The 23,238-nt window shown below is 34.8% G+C and overlaps 1 protein-coding gene across 1 annotated transcript in view; it reads right to left on the bottom strand.

The window, feature by feature from the left end:
* Positions 1-4,338: 4,338 nt before the first annotated feature.
* LOC111504533 (uncharacterized) overlaps positions 4,339-23,238 on the bottom strand; it is a 99,378-nt gene continuing 80,478 nt past the window's right edge. The window contains exons 8-12 of the mRNA XM_074173515.1: positions 21,367-21,693; positions 16,296-16,436; positions 14,759-14,888; positions 9,878-10,015; positions 4,339-8,205 (exon numbers count right to left, since the gene is read on the bottom strand). Of these exons, the coding sequence (XP_074029616.1) occupies positions 7,979-8,205; positions 9,878-10,015; positions 14,759-14,888; positions 16,296-16,436; positions 21,367-21,693 (963 nt within the window). The 3' untranslated portion in view covers positions 4,339-7,978. The remainder of the gene's footprint in view (positions 8,206-9,877; positions 10,016-14,758; positions 14,889-16,295; positions 16,437-21,366; positions 21,694-23,238) is intronic.

Raw genomic sequence — 23,238 nt, forward strand, 5'->3', positions numbered from 1 at the left:
CTGGAACATTAACAATCTTGCTGCCTGTTGTCATTCTGTTCGTTATTATCGAATTCCTTAAAATGGGGTTCCATATTCGATTCACCGCTTCTTCTTTTCTGTTGAAAAGTTCAAAAAGCAAAAAAAGATCAGGTGGTTGCACGCGCATATCTACAGTTTATCCCTAGGGTCAAGGACAGAATTGGAAAACTATTGGATAAACACGACATCGAAACAGTCTTTAAACCCACGAGGAAGATACAACAAAGCCTCAGGACAGGCAGCCAGATTTTATTAACGTTCATTGCCACTTCTTTCCTATTGAAATTATCCTTCTCTTTCAATTTCTATTGCCTTTCTATAAGCTCTTGGATAGTAATTTTGAGTTAAAAACATCCTTGAATTAAAAATCTTTTCAGCTCTCTACTCTACATTGAAGGTGCGTGCCTCCTTTATATATTTTGACAGCTTATCAAATGATGAAATTTTATACTTGCAGTACGGAATATGAAAATTTCATTTTTGCTTTATATTCACATTATGAACATTTGAGTTCCGCAACAACTTATCTTTGTTCTTGAAATTATCAGAATCATTTTATTCATCACAAAAGAATACACATTGTGTGGTGAAAACTACAGAATATGTAACTTATCGGACTAGTAAAAAAAAAATATTTGTATATAAAGTAGATTGACTAAAATTGATAAAATATAGACAATACAATATCTAGTGTTATATATATATATATAAAATAAAAAATAGGGATGGACAAAGGGATTATAAAGTGGGAATATGGTACAACTGCATAAAAAAGAGTATAATAAGAATGTACAATTATAACAATTACACAACGAATTTAGTTGAGGTTTGTACAATTATAATTTTAAAATATAATCAGGAGCCCAGAAACTCTTCTACGCTATAGAAAGCATGTTGATATTCTAGTCCTAACTGCTGACTTGCTACCGCTCATATCTATTAGATTTTTCATCTTATTGAAACATTTTACACCAACATATTTTGGGGAATTTTGACCAATGAGAAGCCTGGAAAAGGGCAGATGAATATTTTCCTTATTCCTTGTATCATGTGCATGTATTTGATCATTTTTCAGAAACGTATTTTCATTGTCCTTTATAAACAATATCAAGTTCAAGATGTAGAGACAAGGTAACGTTAGTATTTTAGAATTTCGGAATAGTGGCTTACACGATTTTGAAGGGTGATTTTAATTCATAGCTCTGATGATTTTTTTTCTGAGAACGAAAAGCCCCTAGTATGTGAGTTGAGGATCCCCAAAATATTATTCCATATTGCATAGCTGACTGTGCCAGTCCGAAATAAAGAATTCTCAGTACATCAGCTGATACTGTATCCCTCAGATTCCTAATAATGTATGTGATTGTGCTGAGTTTTGAGCATAAAGTGGTGATATGGTTTTCCCATGAAAGTTTCCTATCAAGCACCACACCTAAGAACTTCATACTCTCTTTGCTTTCTATCGATTTTCCATTGACTGTTAAGTAGAGATCATTATCAGGATTCATATTTTTTGGTAAGAATGGAATATGATAGGTCTTAGCGGTGTTTAGTGCTAGTCCATTTTTACTACAATAGTCACTGATTTCCTTTGATGCCTTATTACCATTCTTTACTAGTTGTTCATTATTTGTTCTGGACATTAAAATATTTGTATGATCTGCATAGAGAATGATTTGATCTGCAGCAACACAGGTGTTCTTTATGTCGCTCGTGAATATTATAAAGAAAAGAGGTCCCAGAATGGAGCCTTGAGGTACACCTTTATGATAACTTTCTCTTGTCTTTGATTTTATGGAATCTAGTACAACAGTTTGTTGTACAAACAATTCAAAAATATAAAGACTTACAAGAGTCATAATCCTAAACTGCCTGAATAAACTCCTACAAGAAAAAGTGTTGTTAACTCCAGCTACTATTGGCAAAATTCGTTTCTATACTATGAATATTTCAGATGCCAAACTAGAGTTGTCCCACATGCATATGTCATTTCCTGGGTTAAGTAGTAGTTGTTTCGTCAAGAAATTCCTTATATTTCTGAATAGATAACAAGAATTTACTTTACTATTTATATTGATTGGATTTTCAGGCATGAATCCTTAGTGATACCTAAAAAGTTAGTTTCTTCTGAATTTTCGAGTATTAGGTTGCCTATACTGATTCGAATATTTGTTTTGCATTGTTTTTGGCGATAGTGGAATCTTATCAATTGAGTTTTACCGGCGTTGAGAAATAAAAAATTAATTCTACACCAATTGGTAATTTTCTGTAGCACATCTTTACATTTGTCAGCTAAAACTTTTTCTGACTCGCCGAACACGATCAGTGAAATATCGTCCGCATACGTTACAAAAGTATCTCTCATGACTGTATCCATTCAATTTATGTACAGCAAAAACAGTACCGGACCTAATACCGATCTTTGTGGCACACCCATGGAAATCTTCGCATAATCGGAGTGATGTCTGCTTTCTAAAAACGACTGAATCCAATCATAAGCTATACCTCTTATACCATAAAAATACAATTTCGATAATATATTTATTTAGTCGACACAATCGAAGGCCCTGGACATTATCAGCTTCTATGTAATAGACCAAACGCTCAAAAAAAATGAATCACTGCTGTGTTCGTAGATTTATCTAACCGAATATCGTGTTGTAGGTTACTTAGAATTTTATGTTCACTCAAAAACTTGATAAGCCTATCCAAGTAAGAAATTCGAATGATTTTGAAAAACTACTGGTCTAGAATTTTCCAGTTTTGCTCGGTCCTGCTGTTTGTGTACTGGAACTACCTTCCCAATTATTAATTCTTTCAGAAATGACTGTTTCAAATGACAGAAACTTGAAAGAAATGAATAAGTAAAAAAGGTACCGGAAATTTGGAGGCAAACTTTTGCCTCCAAAACGTTAAGTTTTGTTTAACTTCTTATCTTTTTTATTTGTTGGTAGAAAAAATTATTGAGTAACACGAGTTACTGATGAATAGAACATCTTTATGTGAGAAATACCTAAAAATACCCACAGAAGGTCGATAAAACTGATTTTTTCCACAAAAAATGACTGACACTTGTTGACACGTATTTCTGTGCTTTCATATTCGTGGACCTAGTCTTCGGTTCATCCCATAGATGGCGTATAAGCGAGGGAAGATGTCATCGTCTTCACTCACTTATGTTTGGATATTACTGGTGTTTTTTCCCAACACCAAATCATTATTTTTAACACCTCGACACGTGTTTCGATCACCAAGTGATCATCTTCAAAGAGGAAGATTAAACTGGAAACTAACGCGAAGCTAACGCTATTTATGCTATATAGATATCACATACAGGTAAACCATCCAGGTGTACCACCCATACAGGTATACCATCCTAAATTAATTTTACAATTTGCCTTATCTATTACACGAAACACGTGTCGAGGTGTTAATAATAACGATTTGGTATTGGGAAAAAACTCCAGTAATATTCATTACTACACCAAAGGACAGTTGACCCCCAGTAATGCATTTGAAGTTCAGCCTAAAGGCTAGTTCATGTTGGAACGAACATCGCATAAAAAGTGCGATTTAAAATGGCGTCGTGTTTATCGTAAAAAAGTTGAAAAAATTGATCTTTTTTGCGATTTCCGCAAAATTTTATACGTCAACATACAATGAGGTTATATTGCTATATTTTATTTGACTCTCGTTTTTAAGCTCATAAATCGAAATTGAATCCGAAATGGACGAATGTGTAATGTGTTAGGTTGTTCAAATTATATCAACTTTACCGTATATATAAAGTTTCATTGAGAAACCCCCGCCTTTATTGTGTGAGAAATATTTTCAAAAACAGAAGGAAATATGGAGAATTTCACAACCTTGTGACTGAAATGAGAATCAGTGATCCAGAGAAATATCTCAACTATTTCAGGCTGACTCTCTCATTATTCAATAAATTATTGAATTTGGTTGGCCATTCGTTAAAGAAGACTCATTTTGCAAAAGAACCCCCCGCTCCTGCACTTAAGATAACTGGTTTGAAGACACGCTATTATTAAACAAAACTTGAGAAAAGTGTTAGTCCTATTTTCTGATATGATGGGGCCTGGTTTTAAAAGTCATCATTCAGGTTCATGTAATAAAAAAAATTCAACAACAAAATCCCTAGATATTGCCCGCTTCAACATGAACAGAGTATTTTGACAATTAGGGCAAATTTGCGGAACCGCAAAAATATTATCGCAATCGTTCTAATATGAACTCGCCTTAACTCTTTGTTTTTGTGCTTTGGTTTCAAATAATTATTTTGTTGGGTATGAAATGAGTCTGCAGAAGGATATTTTGATTTTATTTAAATACATCGGAGTAAACAAATAGATTCTATATATAATAGGTTACATCAAAGTGCGAATACAACCTTTTTTACGACATCACAGGTTCTCTTAATTCTAAACTATGAATACAGTTTGTTCACCTACACTTGCTGATTATGGTGATTTCATAGAGGGTTCAGATTCACTCAAGACTCACTACGAAATGAGAAAAATGTTCTTCTAAATAATAAACGTTCCATCCGTTTTTGAGAAAAATGTAGTTTTATATTATTTCATAGTAGTTATCTCCAATATTACAAGAAAAAATTCAACTTTTGCTTGCTAGACTTTTATTCAATGATTTCTTTATAAAGCTGCAAATTTTGTGAAAATTCTCTATTTAATGTACCAATTATAATGAGATTGTGATACCAAATAACTATAATCTACTTTGGTTCATGCCGAGTTCATCTTGTCATGAAGATGGCAATATTTCTGTGAGTTTGTGAAAAACCAAACTGGATGGGTTTCTGTAATCCGAAGATTTAGAATTTCAGAAATCTGATAATTCAGTTTGCTTGGAAAGACGTTGGAAAATTAAATGTAGATTCTGGACCAATTTACAAGGAGATTTTAACACAACCCAATTCGATTATCGCGGGCTGTAAACAACTTTGTGAACACAAAAATTATTGAAAACTAGTTACGGATGGACTATGTTATCGTTTCCAAAATATACTTGTTAACATATATTTTGTATTACATGGTTGTTATTCACCAAATTATGGAACTATATTGTCACAAACAATACATTTTTCAAGATTTCAAACCTTTAATAGTTTTTTCATCACATAAGATGAAAATTCGCTGTGAATCAAATGAATTTTTTCATTACCTAAGAAACCATCGAAGCAGATTGTACAAAAAAACATTTCTCACAGTCTTACAAATCTTAGAATGAATCTAAATCTGAGAGATATCATTTTATTTGGGAAACTCAACGAAATTTCTTACTTTATGAGATTTACTCAAGTGTGATGGAACTCTTTGGATGTGATTCCACCAACATTTTTTATTTATAGATATGATGTGGGTTTTCAAAATTATATTGATGAATTTCAGTGTGAAATTGAAACTGTTTTGAAATGATATTGAAAGTCTCCTGATGAACAATGAGTACTGCATTAGATTCTTTAGAGTTGAGTGTAAACTAACATCAGTTTCGAATTTAGAATTTGACAGGCTTCTATCAAAATTTTCCAGAGGAAAACCTACAACTATGTGTATTGCTGTTTCAAAATGTTTGTATTGTCTGAATCCATATCCGAAGAATTCTATTAGATTTTGAGATGAATTGCTTTAGAAAACTACTCATTTGATTGGGGGAATAATTTCTCCTCATTTTCTGATGAGAATTGAAAGTTAAATAGAGTATTCTCGAGATAGGTTGCTTGAGTCCAAATAAGGAATGGAGCAAAATTTGTCCATGATTTTATCCAAATACTGTAGGTCGATTCAATTCCATAGAATATCAAATGAATATAAGTTCAAAGATGATAATGATGGGACATTTCCTATATTTATATAGAGGGTGCTACGAATTTCCGACATCGGAATTTTCATACAGAGCATTTAATAATAGTAGATTTTGAAACCTATAGTGTGAAATTAATCTGTTGAAAACACTTTTTCCTCACCAGAACAAAATCACTGTTCACTAATCAAGACCAAATACTGTTGTGTTAGGTTAAGTTAGGTTAGGTTAGGTTAGGTTCTCAGGAGAGAAGTAAATGCTTACGGACAATGTAAAAAATATTACTTCATTCCAACTGTAAAAAAATAAGAATGTTCAAATGCCTGTACACAGTGTACATTAAGATATAAGTGGAACGCTTTTGAAATTTATGATTTGAGAATTATATTTCATTAATCAAACGCCCTGTGTGAACATATTCAAAAATAAAATGGTTTATGATACAACCATGTGGAAAATACTGTGTGTGGCACTTTTTTCAATGGAACGAAAATATGTTTTATCACCTCACTGATTATAGGTAGGTACATTTTGAGAGTTACTTTCTATGTATGGCTCCAGGTCAAATACGTTTTTTTTCTAAAACGCTTGATTTTTTGACTGTATAAAAGTATTTGGATCCATTTGATTACATGAAAGCACAAGACGCAATTAATCTGTCACCCAGAGACAAATTTAAAGTGTCCGTCCATAAAGTAAGTGGGCATACACTGAAATGAATATATTACGTAAATATGGAACTTGAATCATTCACAAATGTCTATTGAATTTTTTATCAATATTTTTTGGGTTTTGTCAACTTCCACAATCTAAAAAAATTAAATATTGTGATAGTCTTTCGGATATAATATGTGATACAATACCTACCACGGTATATCGTGGTATAAGCCAGAGTAGTAATTAGCAGGTATTCATCAGATGCATTGAGAGGGGTGAATATTTCGAATTTCATATTCTAAATGTTCATTTACTCACGAGAGACGCAAAAGAACTAACTAATTTCTTTGTGTTAAATTGGTTGAACAACAAAATGATTTTAACACCCCTTACCTGACACCAATGTGTCAGACCTTCCAAGCAGGGCCGTAGCGACAAATAAAAACAGGGGGGGAGGGAATCCAAGTTTTCCCAACCCCACCAGTAAAATTTCCCAACTTTCGAAAAAATGAAAGCTGAGGAATTAGTTACTACTGTAATATATTAATTTTCTTACTTCGCTTTCCAAAGATTGGCTGAATGCTTATGCTCATTAGGGTATACAGAAACAAAAATAAATTTTGCTAATTATAAAAATAATAATGGGAATTATTCTACTTTGGACCAAGGTCCTTGGTCTTCCACCATATCCACCATGTATAGGAATATTCAATACAAATGAAAGGAAACAACACTTGAATAATATTGTGCATATTGTTTTCTACTATTATTTTTTCTAACTACACGGCCCGAAATTTCCCAACTTTTTTCCAAGTCGAAAAAGTATGGGGGGAGGCTCCACCCCCCATCCCCAATAGCGACGGCCCTGCTTCCAAAGTGATTTTCATCACACTAATTACGTATTTTTTGGTCAAATTTTAAGAATGTCGAAAGGGGCAAATAATTCTGATCAAGATTTTTTTTATTCCACCTAATTTGTAAAGAATTCAAATCTAAATTGAGTCTTTTATATTCAGAATAATTTTTATTTGTTCAAATTTTCGTCTCTTATATAAGTCACTTGGATGAAATTTTCTCATTTTTACGTTTTTCAAAAAACTGTTCACAAGTGAACATTGTATTGTATATCATTTTGTATATGTATATATATCGTTTTTAATGCCTGAACTTTTCTCAAAATATGGATTCCACCGTGTACAAAAAAATAATTGATAATGATGAAAATGTAGGGAAGATATACGTCCTACATTTCATCAAAGGTAGATCAAATTCCAGTAGTTAAGGTCTGGATGTCGAGGTGGAAGTATGTTTTCTAAATAATACATTGTGAAAGACTCTGTATTGATTGATTGAAAGATCTGAAACTATTCCAGTTGAGCCCCCGCACGTTTTTCCTGATCTAATATTTCTTGGCCGTCATCAGATGATATGTATTCCCCGAACATCACCAAAAGTTGAACATCGGTCATAACCTGGTGATGTTCTTGATCTTCCGAATGTGCTCGAGACGTACCTCGAGCCAAGCCGAGGCGATAACTGCGATCAACATGACGAAGGCCAGCGAGTAGAGTTTCCATACGTTACAGAGGAGCTGGTGCATCAAGAAAGAGATGGCCAGGCCGCAGAATTTGAAGAATGATACGTTGGCGAAGGCCGGTTCCCAGTTATCGGAGTATTGGCCAGTCAAAAGGGCTGTAATGAAAAATATTTTAAGAAATTTGGATTTGAACTCTCTATCGGTTAGTTAGTTGGTTGTTTACTGGTCATTTGAACAATCACATGATGCATATGACAAGTCACAAGACATAAATACTCAAGAAATTACAAACTGAATTTCATTAGTCCGGACTTTCATTGTCTGATATGATATAAATAGATTTGGAATCCCTAAAAGAACCAATACTAATGAACAATTAAAAAGAATAGCTGAAAATGACAATTGAATTGAGCAAAGAAAAAAACAACACAAAAAACCTGTAATGAAATAACAGTGAAATAAAATAGAAATAAAAATTAGAACAATTGAACAAAAAATAAAATATGAGATTCCAAGCCAAGTTACTTCACGACGTTTCGATTGTTAGTATCCATAGTCGTCTTCGGGTGATGACTGGACCAATTCCTCCGAGAGATGATTATTTATGGGTCGTTCGAGTACTTTCACTTATCTCCTGTTACCGGTTTAGCGGGAGATGACCGTTTGGCGGGAGTTGGCCATTTTTCGCTGGATTATGGCTTTCCATATGTTGCGTATCTCTACGCTACCTTGACTTTGAATTTTCTCCTGAATCAATGTTCCTCCCTGTGTATGATCTCAGCTTGGGACCACTCGAAGTTAAGTTTATGGGTCCAAACATGCTCTGCTATTCCTGATTTGCTGGTTTCCTCTCGCTGTGTGTGTTTCTTGTGCTCGGCAATGCGAACTTTCGGTGGCCTTTTAGATTCACCGATATAGGATTTTCAGGACTCACAGGGTATCCGGTAAATGCAATTCTTGGAATCGCGCTCCGCGTTTGGTGGCCTGCTTTTCGTGAGGCTGCTACGGATAGTGTTACCGGATCTGAAGCAGGTTCTGATGTTGAACTTGGACCCAATTCTTCTCATCCTTTCCGATAATCCTCTGATGTAGGGAAGTGCAAGCACTAGTTGTAGCGGCATGGTGGTTGGATTTGTAGTTAAAATACTGTCCCGTGTGGGTGGGTTTACGGTATACAGATGTTTCCCACTTAGTGTCGGCCCTATTCACCAATACGTCTAAGAATGGCAATTCGATACGGACTTCCTTCTTCATTGTGAGATTGATGGAAGGTCTTATGCTGTTAATGTGTTTCAGGAAGGCGTCTAGTTCAGTATAACCATGGAATCATATTATAAAGGTGTCGTCAACGTATCTCAACCAAACTCGGGATTTCTTGTAGGCTTCTTCAAATGCCGTACTCACAAGATTTTGCACCGTGCGACTTTTTTTTGTTTCCCAACTGCTTTGAAAGGGATCCGATTTTAGTCGATGGAAGCGGTGATGCAAAAAAACGAAAGAGCTCCTAAAGGCTCTCACGAAATAAGACTTCCAGCACTACTTCGATCAATAGGAAAAACGTATTGATAGGTATATGGCGAGGAGAGGGAAGTATATTGAAGAGGAGCATTCCAATGTAGAATATTTTTTATAATAAAACCCTTTTTCGTAATCAGTCTCATGTTAGGAATCACACGTTTAAATGTAAGACCTCGTTAGTCCTTAGCTCGCACAAGTTTCGACTTCTGAGGGTTATCGTTCGTAGGGGTGCGATAGCTGGTTAACGAAAAAAACATATTTTAAACATATTTATTAGCCGGACCTCGTAGATCAACTAAAGGTACTTACTGAAACAAAGCATTTCCCATATGGCATTACACACGCCCCATGAAGCAGAAATTACGTAAAAAAGTGCTGGATCATCTTCAGTCGGATTCCATAGTACCAGTACCATCAAAAGACAAATATGAAATGCGAAACCCACAGCTGAAAATAAAATATTGAATAATGAGCATCAAAATAAAGAATAGAGAGGTATAGTTGTACAATTTTCTGAAAGGATATCATACAGTGTGTCAATTTTAAAACTTACAATGGGCTATATCTCACGAACGAAAGCTGATATCGAAAAATGCTTGAAACAGTTTCTAGGATAGTGAGGGGGAACTTAAGTGACATGAAAAACAACTCACCCCCATCAACCCCCTAGGCCCCACCCACCAAAACACAAAAAGTTCAAGTTGCAAACCCCTACTTGTGATACATCATTGGAAAGGCAATAAAAATGCTATCCAATGGTATAAATGATAATTGTACAGGGTGGAGCAATAATTGTGAAACTTTGGCTTGAATGGAATATTCAATTAGGTTTTTGTTGAACTACAAATTTATTAAAAATGTCAATTAAGTAAATGTTCAAAGTGGGTTCGGTTGTTTTGTAAACAATAATAGAGCATATTGTCAAAGTCTGCACGAACTTTAATATTAGCCAGCTTACTATGACTTTTTTATTTGTATTGCTACCTCCCGGACTATTATTATAATTGATAAGTGTCCGTCGATACTTTTTTTGTTGAATAAAAACTTAATTTGCCGTTTTTGCAAAACAAGTTGGAAAGATCTGTTTTTTGGGTTCTGTCAGAGTCAATAATTTTTGGTTTGTTTGAGACTTTTAAATGTAATTAGTTTTCATCCTTTGTACGATCTGTACTGTCATTCAGCTGTAGTTGTCACGATGGTTTACAGTATACCGGAGCGCGTGGAGATAATTTTTATATTTGCCTCCCAGAACCAGTGTCATTTAAAAACAGCTCAAATATTTCATGAAAGGCATCCGGAAAAAAATGTAAGTCACGTGTATGTCCGCGATTTAGTTGAAAAGTTTAGAGAAACGGTATCAGTGGAAAATAAAAAAAGGAATGCCCCAAGATTACTGAATGAAGCAACCCAAATTGAGATCCTTGGAAATTCTGCAATGGAGCCTACTGCATCAACACGTCAAGTATCTGCAGTGACAGGACTTTCACATGAGTCGGTTAGAAAAGTGTTGAAATTACATAAGTTTCACCCGTATAAAACACAAATTCTTCAAGAATTAGGCGATGATGATCCAAACCGACGAATTGAGTTTTGTGAACTCATGACATGACTGAAAGAATTCGCGTTGAACCGAGAAAAATATTTGTTTCAGTGATGAATGTACTTTTATGCTAAATGGTAATGTAAATAAACAAAACTGTCGGTACTGGAAAAGGTCATACTAAATATCCTGAAAAACTGAATGTTTGGTACTATGCTATAATTGGTACCTTGTTCATACCAGGCAATTTAAGTGGCGACATTTATCTCGATATGCTGGAAAACACCATCGAACCTTTAATTTGGCATGAACTAGAGAACCAAAGGGACGACCAAGACAACTTAGGTGTAGATGAAAATTTGCTGCATTTCCAACAAGATGGAGCTCCTCCTCACTATGCAGCTTCAGTTAGGCACTGGTTGGATACTAATTATCCGAACAAATGGATTGGAAGAAGAGGTCCCATTGAGTGGCCACCGAGGTCACCAGACTTGGCGCCACATGACTTTTTTCTGTGGGGTCACCTCAAGTCAGTTGTTTATAAAACTCAACCTGCGTCACTTGGGGAATTGGAGTAAGAATTACGCAAGCATGTCGTGCCATTACTAGAACAACATTTGCCAAAGCAAAATTTGAAAAAAGGCTGTATTATTGTTTACAAAACAACGGAACCCACTTTGAACATTTACTTAATTGTATTTTTAATAAATTTGCAGTTCAACAAAAACCTCATTAAATATTCCATTCAAGCCAAAGTTTCACAATTATTACTTCACCCTGTACAATTATTACAATTTTGTGTTTTGGTGGGTGGGGCCTAGAGGGTTGATGAGGTTGAGTTCTCTTTCATGTCATTTTAGTTCCCCCTTACTATCCTAGAAACGGTTTCAAGCATTTTTCGATATCAGCTTTCGTAAGTTTTGAAAGTGGCACACTGTATATCTATTAAAGTGAATTGTGGACTGATTTTCAAAATTTCATTTCATAATGTGTATTAATCAGCTATGATTAAATGCCTATTCATATTATCATTCTAGACCCGTTTTGCTAACATCGTAGCTTCATCGGTAGTAAAAATCGATTGATAGTTGATGATCAGGTAAATGGACACATTTCAAGATAACAGGTAGAATTTGTAAAAAATGTATAGAAAGCGCCAAAAGTGTTGGCGAACGATCGCCCAGGTATAGACTCTCCCAACTAGAGTTCTATTGGATTACGATAAGCCCTTTGCTGGCCAGTTTCGTAGGTACCCATAATATAGCAAATGAAACATGGCTTCTTTGTAATTTTTTTACATATTTTGTTTAGCATTATAGGTAGTAGTACAGTTCATTGAAGTGTTATATAAGATACACTCTTGATGACTGGTTTTTTGTTAGGCGATGACATTTTTTCCGAAACAACACAAATTATTCAGACAATGCCAAACGCCAGCATTGGAGCACAAGTAAAGATACAACTCTGTACGGAGCTGTAGTGATGATTATATTGAAAAGAGTTTGTGCGTATTGGGGCGAACTCTCCATCAAGTTTGGCGCTTGCTGTACAATCTTATTTATTAGACAGTAGGTAAACTTTGAATGTGACTATTATTGGCTTTATAAAAGAATGTTCAACAATGGTGAGTGGTTAACCTCTTGTTGATCGTTCAATAGGGAATTTCAATGTTTGCCCTTATTGATTTCCAGAGGATCCAGCAGGCTCAATTTCTGACTTTGACTATTTGAACATCCGCGTTACGGAGAAACAGCTTCCAAAAATATAACGGTACAGAGAAACAGTGAGGAAAAGGTAATTTCCATATGTGAACGCGCCCTTTTTTCTCCAGGGAGCGCCCCAGGGGGCGAAAAACAATTTGAACAGGAACAACTTTAGTAATTTTAAAATTATTAACGTACCCAAAATAAAAGTATACCGTACTACACTGGACCTACCAAGTAATAAAAAATCTATCAATTCCGTTGGTATCTATCAACAAATCCAATGGAAAATTTGAGAAATCGGATAATTGCTGCGTGTAACGCAATGGGGAATGTTCCTCAATTTGGGTTATTACAGCAAATGCAAGTTTGAACAAAATAAAGTTGAATGAGTTTTACAAATTCACTTCGAATTGTATTCAAATAGATGTTTCAAATGTTGGGTTTTAATTTTTAAAGGGATTTGTTACTAATTCACATATTGGCAACAACGCCTATATCAAGTTGAAATAATTTATACGTACCTAGATATTCTACTTTAAAAAAGAAAAAATATCTTTATAAATCAACAACCTCCTCCACAAGCCACATAAACAACAGTTGTTTTGTTATTTATTTATATAGAGGAAGCTAGGTTAGGTACACAAAATGTCATATGTCACAGAATGTCTCGGAACTCGGAACATAAGTAAACAGAACAGCACGTCTCTGAAATATGTCATCTTTGTTTGTCTCATACAGGTAACAGATTCATTGTCCTTTATTAGCTATAACCGATGTTGCCAAATGGTGAAATAAAAACGAATCCGTTTAAATGTTGAATGCATTATTTCATTCCTCTTTAAGTATTTAAATAATTTTTCAAAGAAAAAGGTTGAAATGATAAGTTTGAAATGCTTTGTTTTAGAGCTCTTTTATGAAAACTACTTGATTTTCGTTAGAAGGAACATTCCCCATTAGAAACGATCCTGGTGTTTTTGAAAGAGTTTGGGAGTCGATGAGGAGAAGATAGAATTCTGGCATCCGAGCGGGGGGTAGTATTTTTCTTGTAGATTAAGAAATATTACATGTAATTTTTGGTGATAAATTGTTATTGTCAAAATTCTTTTTCGCTCCGTATCTTTGAAACAAAGTACCCTATCAAAAATCATCAAAGGACATAATATCCTCATAATAGTCCAAGGAATAGTCCGTCAAATTTTTGCCGCATGTTTAATAAACACCCTGCGAATAGATGTCATTAGGTGGAATTCGTCTTCTCTAGTTCAAAACTTTTTTCTTTTTCTTTTTTGTTAAAATTTGTGGACATGATTCGCATGTTATCCTTGTCTATGCGTGACTTGTAATTTATTTGTATTCCCAAGGAGTTACCAATCGTATATGTAAGCTATGTTAATATTTTGTTTTTAGTAATCTTTTCAGTTTATCGTATGTATGCAGTATGTCTGTCTTGAACATGCTAGTATTATATTTCATGTCAGGGTATACTTGAATAATAGCTTGTTTGAAAAGTTTTGTCATCAACCGTGTGAATAACTGCCCATTCACTTATAACCAATTAAGAAAGGTAACTTACTGTTGTATATAATAATTGTAGTACAGTGTGTACTATTTATTACTATCGATAAAGCTTCAGTGTTAGCAAAACGCCTCTAGATTTGAAATATTTGAAAAAATTGTTCAGTCACCATCATCATCTATCTATCTATCTGTCCATATATTTGAAACCAAGGTGGTATTGTTCTCCCTATATCGACACCTATCGACAATAACAATAATATCTAGAATTATTTTTCTGTGAACGTCAATTTGATTTAATTAGCAACTTATTCTCCTGATCCAGTTTTTTTTGACACGATGTTTCTATAAAAATTAAATCACACTCTAACGTTTAATAAGGTTTTTGGTATATTTGTGTTTCAATATAAGATTGAGGAGAGTACTCACCCACTACATAGTACCTTCTGATTGTCCGAAGTAGCATACTGAGTGTACAAGCAGCAATTGATTGTAGAAGGCCCATTGATAAAAATACTAAGTTCAGTCTATGTATACCCAAAGTGCACACCACATATGACTGTAAAAAATAAAAATTGAATAGGTAATTCACAAATATATATTCCATTTAAAACGAGCCACCCTGAATAACTTTTGGAACAATGATTTGCAGGAAAAATAAAAATCACTTCAACCATAGTATACAGGGGGACACATTTTGACATATTCACATTTGATGTTACTTACCCTATCGCAACCCCAGAGCATGTTACCAATTTTTTTTAAATGGATCAATTGTTTTGCATTATCAGATGTTCCATGATGAACAGATTTCAAGAAAGTAGAATACACTATAGTCTGAAGCTCATTTTGGAAGCCAAAAATTATTTGAGTTGAAAACAAGATACGCTTAATGAACTTCTGTACAATCTGTTACCTAGGTTTCATAGGTGTTTTTGTGAAGTATACTTCATAAAAGCACCTGTGATTGTTGATAATTATAGTTACATGAATTAAAACGATTGTTGATAATTTTAATTTGGCGCTAGTGTGGAGCGGATTCTTGCAGAAGCTGAATTTTCAAATCTGGCAACATGATAGTTTAATGATAGTAACACAATATTCCGTCCGACCGCAGCGCCGAATAAAAATTGTCAACAATCAATTTAATTCATGATCAGTGTATTACCTAAAAGCAACAATCAAAACAATTCATTTTTACAAAATACCAATAGAAAGTAAAACGGCGTGCCACGCCGTTTTACTTTTCATTAATATTCCTTTGATTATTTTGTTTGTTGGATTTCAGTGATACATTAATTAAATTGATTGTTGATAATTTTTATTCGGCGCCACGGTTGAGCGGCGTTTTGTCGTACTATAAATGAACTAGAATGTTGCCATATGTAACACTTGAAGTTCTTGATAAATCCGCTCGATACCAGCGCCGAATTATTAACAATTGTTTTAAATGTATCTTTTAAATACGACAAACTTTTTAAATCATCAAAAAATTTAATTTTTTGTCAGAAATTAGCTTTTGAAAAAGATTGATGATACTTGCTGTATACTATGGTTAACATTTTACCATTGTATTAAGGTTTTTTCGTTTCAAATGGAATGTACTGTATTTACCACAACTAACGATTTCAATGAAGGAGTTCTACCGTTGTGAGACTGTTTATTTCGTAATGCACAGCTGCCGGACTGTCATGGCCGAAGAGAAGCCCCTCCCTCAAGATGTGCAGTAGATGTGTAGAAATCTGTTATCAGTTTGTTAGACATCCAAATTCAGTGATGGATTTTAAAAGTACTCAAATTGCATAAACATATTTTGAATACCGATCCAAACTTTTCACAGATTCGATTTCTCCCACCGGGCATGACTCAGTCTGAGAGCTGTATATAATGGTTTACTAGCCATTTGAAATGGTTATATTATGTTACTATATCTGCTGGATTTTTCAAAAGTTTTCTGCTTACTTACTTTGCTGAAATCGGCGTACATGAACGCCTGTTCAATTCCTATGAAAACAGCTAAAGGGGCTGCCATTTGCAGTCTTTTGTCTCTGAAGCTCTCCCTTACTGCTCTCAGAGCGGCTAAGCTTTCCCCTCTCTCCAAAGGATCCTATAAGGGAATAATTTCAATTTGAAATCTTTGAGAAAGCTCTTCACGAAAAACTGTTTCGAATAATTGACGTCATTTCTGTGAGACATGGTTTTTGTTCACAATTGAGTATTGTTCTCATTTATAGTTTCATTTATATTTGTGATTGAAATGTGATTGTGATTTTCCAAAAGTTCAACGACAAGAGTCATTTGAGGTATCAAGACTAGTTTGAAAAATTGTCTCCAAATGGAATCATTTCGAGTACCTACCAATATATACGCCCTGATATTCGATTCCATTAACTTAATGGATTTCAATCTATGTTCGAGCCAGCCTTTGATAATCAAAAAATCACTTTCTACATCATCTTTCGAAGTGGACCAGTTTTTAGCCTCATAAAATATTACATTATCATCTGCATAATCAATAACATGTCCCTTGGATTTCATTTTGAACAAATCGTTAATGTATAGGTCAAATAAATTATGATCCAGTACCGTTCCTTGGGGTACTCCTCATTTGACAAGTTTTTTTCGCTTAGTCGCCCGTTTATTTTCACAACTTTTCTTTGATGTATATAGGTTTAAAAAATTTCGAAACAAATTTCTTGTATACCATATCTTTCTGTTGTGTTCAAAAGTAACCGATGATCGACAGTATCAAAGGCCTTCGTTAGGTCGATAATTAGACAAAGACATACTCTGTTGTTTCAAAAGATATGTGTATTTGTTCAGTTGATGTTAGTAAAGCTTCTTCTGTTGAGGTTTTCTCTTCTAATCCAAATTGATTCTGTGATATTTGAAGTTATCGATAGCATTCTATATATTTTCATCTAGTTGTTGCATGAAATAATTCATAATAATTTACAGATTACACAAGCCAGCAAAAAAAAATTTTTGAAATCTTTGTTTACTTTAATAGCTGATTTTTATAGATTTTTGTGTACTGAATCCAAATCTGGTCTTAGTTTTTTTGTATCACCCATATTTTTTGAGAAATTGACTTTTCTATATAATTTAAAATCTACGGTTTATGGTAAAATTAATGAAACACTATGTTAAATCATTATCATGGTTTTTATTGACAGTAGATTACTTGAAATAGTGATACAGTGTTGTAATGTAGGTTTCACTAGTCAGATGGAATTAATTTATACTCATTTTCTCTTTTTTCTTTGAAGTTTCTTGTGTAGCTTTTCCTGTGATGAGTCGCTTGTTGAGCTTCACGGTGAAGTGACCAACAGTAGTCTCTCATCATGTTGATGTTCCAGCGGCCCTGGTAACGTTTTTCCATCAATTTAATATTTTGGTGAAAACGCTCACCCTACTCCTCACTAACATCTTAACACCATGGTACGATATTCTGGGTTTTTTGCATTTCCTAAGAATTTTGTAACAATTTGCTTGAATGATATCCATGCTTCCTTCTCATGTATGGTCATTGCGGTTTCAAAGTTTACGTCGAACATCATTTTTCGAATGTCGGGTCCTACAAAGACGCCTTCTTTAAGTTCAGCCACTGAAAGGTTTGGAAATTTCTGACAGAGATACTTGAAACAAGATCCATCTTTAGGCAAAGCCTTTATAAACTGTTTAATGAGACCTAACTTTATATGTAGAGGCGGGAAGAGAATTTTTCTAGGATCTACAAGCTTTTTGCGGAGAATGTTCCTCTCGCCGGGTTTTAAAGACTCCCTCACAGGCCTGTTCATTCTGCCCCAATGTTGATACCTTGCTCTACCGTCCCATTCATACAAAAAACATGGACATTTGGTAAAACCGCATGCTTGTTACTTTCAACTCACCACATATCATCCAACCATCAGCCGAATAGCCAATTTTATTCAACACTATTTCTAGGTTTTCATAGGTCTCTTTCATATTTAGAGAATGGCCAACAGATATAGATGCATAAGTGTTACTATTGCGTAATAAAACAGCTTTTGAACTTGCAGCCTCCAGTCTTCTTCTTTGCTGCTGCTGTTGCTGCTGCTTTCTCTTCCTATACACATATATGCTAGTTCCAGCTGTCAACAATTTCTTTTCTTTCAGTCTAGAACCAAGCAATTCAGCTTTTTCTTTTGTTAATCCAAGATCCCTAAGTCGTTAAGCTCAATTTGAGTAAACAGTTTAGGCTCTATATTTGCTGTAGCACATTGGAACTCTTCTTCATCTTGCTCATTTATATCTGACAGTACATCAGAAAACATTTCAGTTTGAACAGAGGTTCTGGGACCGGCAAATCTACATCGTGCCCTACTGGTTGGATGATGGAAATTAGGTTAGGGTAGCTTCTTGTTTTTCGAGTTATAGCCAGTAATATCAATACTACAAAAGTATCAATCATCAGTGTGGTTTCTAGGTTCCCTCCATACCATACCCTCCATACCATACCAGCGTTCTTTTTTCTCATTTTTTTACCATTTCCTAAGATCTTCAACACAAACATAACATATCTTATGCGGGACCCAAGATTTATCCTGATCACCAAGTTTAATTCCAAAATATGAGAAATAAACCTTTTTCACAAAGTCTGTAATGTTTCTTTGATGTTTTTTAATAACAAACTCACTACAAATATTACAAAAACTGTCAGCAGAGTTCTTACAACCGCGATTAGACATTTTAATGAGCATATGTACTGGAAACCAGAATGTAAGGTTAGGTTGACTGTAAACAAAACATTAGCTGTGAACAGAACAATGTAATTCCCCTTTTTCTGGACAGTAAATGCACAGTATACTATATACAGTAATCCCACTTCGGGTGATTTTTGGTTTGAATTTTCTACACGCAGACCCAGGAGTTGCAGTCTCAGGTCTGCGCAAACGACGAGTTCAAGACAGGCACGCAATCAAAGCGTTTAAACACTGCTCAACATAACAAATATTCATATAAACTGCTCAAAAAAATACAGTCGATGAAAACCATGTTGGGCACCTAAGAAAATTGTACAAATGATAATTTTGCATTTGTGTAATATTCAAGTAACCCAGATCATTTCGACAATGATGAACTATGTTTCAAGTAGATTTTAAAAATTCATGGGATCGGATGTGACAAAATATACTTTAATTTCAACAAGAAAAAAGACAAGATGAAGAACGAGTTTTGTTATTCATGAACCATGGTACTGTGCAAGAGCTCTCTAGGAGGAATAACGAGTCCCTGTGTGTATACAACCGTGATAGCATGGTCTGCACTGATGAGGAACACTTCAAAACGGTTCGCAGTTGGTTCCTTGTTCGATTCAGGCGAAGTCCCACTATTTGTCCTAGAGAGCTCTTGCAAAGTTGTTTCTTCAAAGTGAGAATCTTTGCAATTATGTCTGAGGCGACTTGGATTCCGAAAGGTTAACAGTCGTAAGGTATTTTTGATAGTCAAATTTACATTATATAAGAAGTTGCTGACTAATAGGACATGTTTCATTTAGAATAACTGTTTTTAATCTACGCAGCAACTTTTCGGGGTTGATTAGACATCTAGACTTGTATAGATTCAAATATCAACATTTGTCAATATATGTCGAGTTATTAGCTAAAGAAGTAGTTGTTTTCTGTCGGAAAACATATATAATGGTATAGTAAAAATGCATTTGGACTTGTCAGTGATTTTATTATCAATTTTTACTTGGATAAAAGCTGGAAGCAGCAAAACAACCTATTATCTTACAGTGTAAATAATTCATAACTTCCGACTCCGAAAACTCTCACATACATTTATAGTTAGTACATACATACAAAAAAATTATTTTTGTATGATCGAACACTACATACTTAATTACTTTTTTACTTCTTCAAGTCCTGAATAGTAACTACATAATTCAGAAAGAATAGGCTCTACAGATTCCTTAATCTTGAGTGATGAATTCGATTAGGAATATTTTTAATAATTGGTCCTTAATATAATCGAATCGGCAAACTCGTCCGCCATCTTGAATTCTCCAATCAATAAATGAATATGCTATATTTGGCCCCAAAAATCACTACAAAGAAATTTCGCATGGATTCGTACCATGATTCATGAATAACAAAACACGTTCTTTATCTTGTCTTTTTTCTTGTTGAAATGAAAATATATTTTGTCACATTCGAATATGAACATCTGCCGATTCCATGAATTTTTAAAATCTACTTGAAACTTAGTTCATCATTGCACAAATGATCTGGGTTACTTCAATATTACACAAATGCAAAATTATCATTTGTACAATTTTCTCAGGTGCCCAACATGGTTTTCATAGACTGTTTTTTTTTGAGCAGTTTATATGAATAGTTGTTATGTTGAGCAGTGTATACACGCTTTGGTTGAGATTGTAGTAGGGAGAAATGTCATTAGTGTCAAATACGTCATCATTATAAAAAATGAAACTCCTGGACACCGACATCAAAGGGACCGACGCTGAGTGAAACTACTGTATACAGAAATACTGTGGTAAATGTGTTTCAGCAGTGCTGCCAACTCTTCTACATCCAGCACAAATTATTTGACAATTTTTTGTAGAATATTAAAGCTTTTAAATTCTGTAATATATCAAAAAAATTATTATATTGATGTGCAAATGTGAAAAAATGGTAGATGATACGGCTTAATATATGTCATATTTGGATTTAGCACCCTAAAAAACAAAATAATAAGGTATTTTTTCCTCGTTGGCCTGTGTTATTTGAGAAATGAATATCTAGAACGAAAATCATCAAATGCTTTATAAAAAGTTTTAAAGTAACTTTTCCAACACACTAGAACTGAAACACGATTTCGAAGAGATTTCACCAACCTAGTTGGTATCATCAGGATATCATCTTCCAATGATGCAGTGTGTGGGAAAAATATTTTGTTGGATTCTTAACATCCCATGTAACGGTTTTTTCGATTATGTATTATCGACTTATATAGAAAAAAATTGGTTTGAAAATCTAACTGTTCGAATCAAAGCAAAAATGGCTCACCTGATAAACTAACATCTTGATTCTGTCCAACCCCAACGTAGCTAAAACTAACGCTGCTCCACAAGCCCCGGCATATATTCCCACAAGAATATCTGATGTTTTCTGCGGCAAGATTCTGAACTCTCTCGACTGCAGTGTCAGGTTAACTGACTGGGAGCCAGATATAGGACAGGCCTGTGCTCCACAGAGCCTTCCTTCTTCGGTACGGTCGAAAATGTCATCCAGATAGGAGTTGTAGTCTTGTAAATCGGAAGTGGAAGTGATATAGACGAATTGGGTCGTGTTGTGGCAGTGCGGGAGGGGTTTGGTGGAGTTCCAGAAACAGTCCTGTTGCATAACATTGATTTTCACATTTGATTTGAAACAGATTTGAAGATCAGGCAAAATTCAGATCTCAAATCCGAAACTGGAATGAATTGAATATTGTTGTGAACCCGTATCAACTATAGATTTACTTCTTCTATAAGCATTCTGACTAGAAGAAAATAATCTGAATGATTCAAAGAAATCATATAATCTTTGCAAGAAACAGTATTCAATGATCTTAGAAAACTGACTAATTAGCGATAAAGGCCTGCAAGATGCACAGTCAGATCTAGAGCCCTTTTTTTTGTATATTGGCAAAACCTTTGACATTTTAAGTATATCAGGAAACCTTCCCTCAATGAAAGTAGAGTTAATTATATGAGTCAGAAATCACACTGGCAACCTTTTTAATAACATGACCAGGAATTTCATCAATACCGGACGATTTTTTCTTACAAACTTTTTTGAAAACCTGTTCAATTTCCATTTTAAGGTAGGTATGGCATTTAACGCCCAATGTGTAATAACACCCGATCATAAAAATCGGAGATAATGCTGCACGAGTTATGTTACACTTTACACACACATAGAATGAACAAATAGGAACGCGCGGACGCGACGCGGCGCGGCTCACGCCCAGAGTTGCCAACCGTAGCGGAATTTACTCCTCGGTAACGGCGTAGCAGATTTTCACTCATATCATAAACCATATAACCTCCAATATCTGGAAACTTAAACGTCTCGACTGTCTCGAGTATTATAAATTACAGTGGAAGTGGAAGATAGTTCATCTGTTTAAAATCTGTTTGTTCTAAAGGTTCTGAAGATATTAAAGGAAGACCTCGTTAGTCCTTAGCTCGCACAAGTTTCTCAACTTCTAAGAGTTGTCGTTCGTATGGGGGAGTCAGCTGATTAACGGAAAAAACAGATTTTAAACAGATTTCAAACGTGTTGGACATATCGCGCATGAATATTTGGGTATGCGAAAGTTCTCTTCAAAATGGGTTTCGAGCGAGCTCACAATCGATATAAAATAACACAACGAATTGATGATTCTGAGCAGTATTGAAGCTGTTCCACCATGAAAAACACGAATTAATGCATCGATATGTGAGAGTGGATGAAACATGGCTCCATAATTGCACAACAAATCAAAACGACCGTTATCTGCACGCCATCTGCACGTGGTGAACCAACTCCAAAGCAACAGTCAGCTGGCGAAGGTATGCTATCAAGGATGAACATGGTATAATATTGTTGTAGATCATGCCCGAAAGAAAGTAACGCCGGCCGCCACTGGTAACCACAAACCAAACGTGACGCAGCTGAGAGCGTGGAAATGACCAATGTTCCTGCTCGAGAAGCAGTAAAATAATTCCGGCGAAATTTCCACGATGTTCGATTGCGATATTTAAACGCTTGCCGCGGTCATATCTGAACAGTCAAGTACACAGTGAAGTGGACGTTACAGTGCGATACGCGAAGTGATCTAGTAAGGCGATAGACATTCAAATAATAGTTGGAATGTTTAGTTGAAGTGTTTGTTGTATTCTAAGTGAAATAAAG

This window comes from Leptinotarsa decemlineata, unplaced genomic scaffold, assembly GCF_025532065.1.
Source record: "Leptinotarsa decemlineata unplaced genomic scaffold, Ldec_3_MD MMD2_tig00000251_RagTag_RagTag, whole genome shotgun sequence".
NCBI classification, from domain to species: Eukaryota; Metazoa; Arthropoda; class Insecta; order Coleoptera; family Chrysomelidae; genus Leptinotarsa; species Leptinotarsa decemlineata.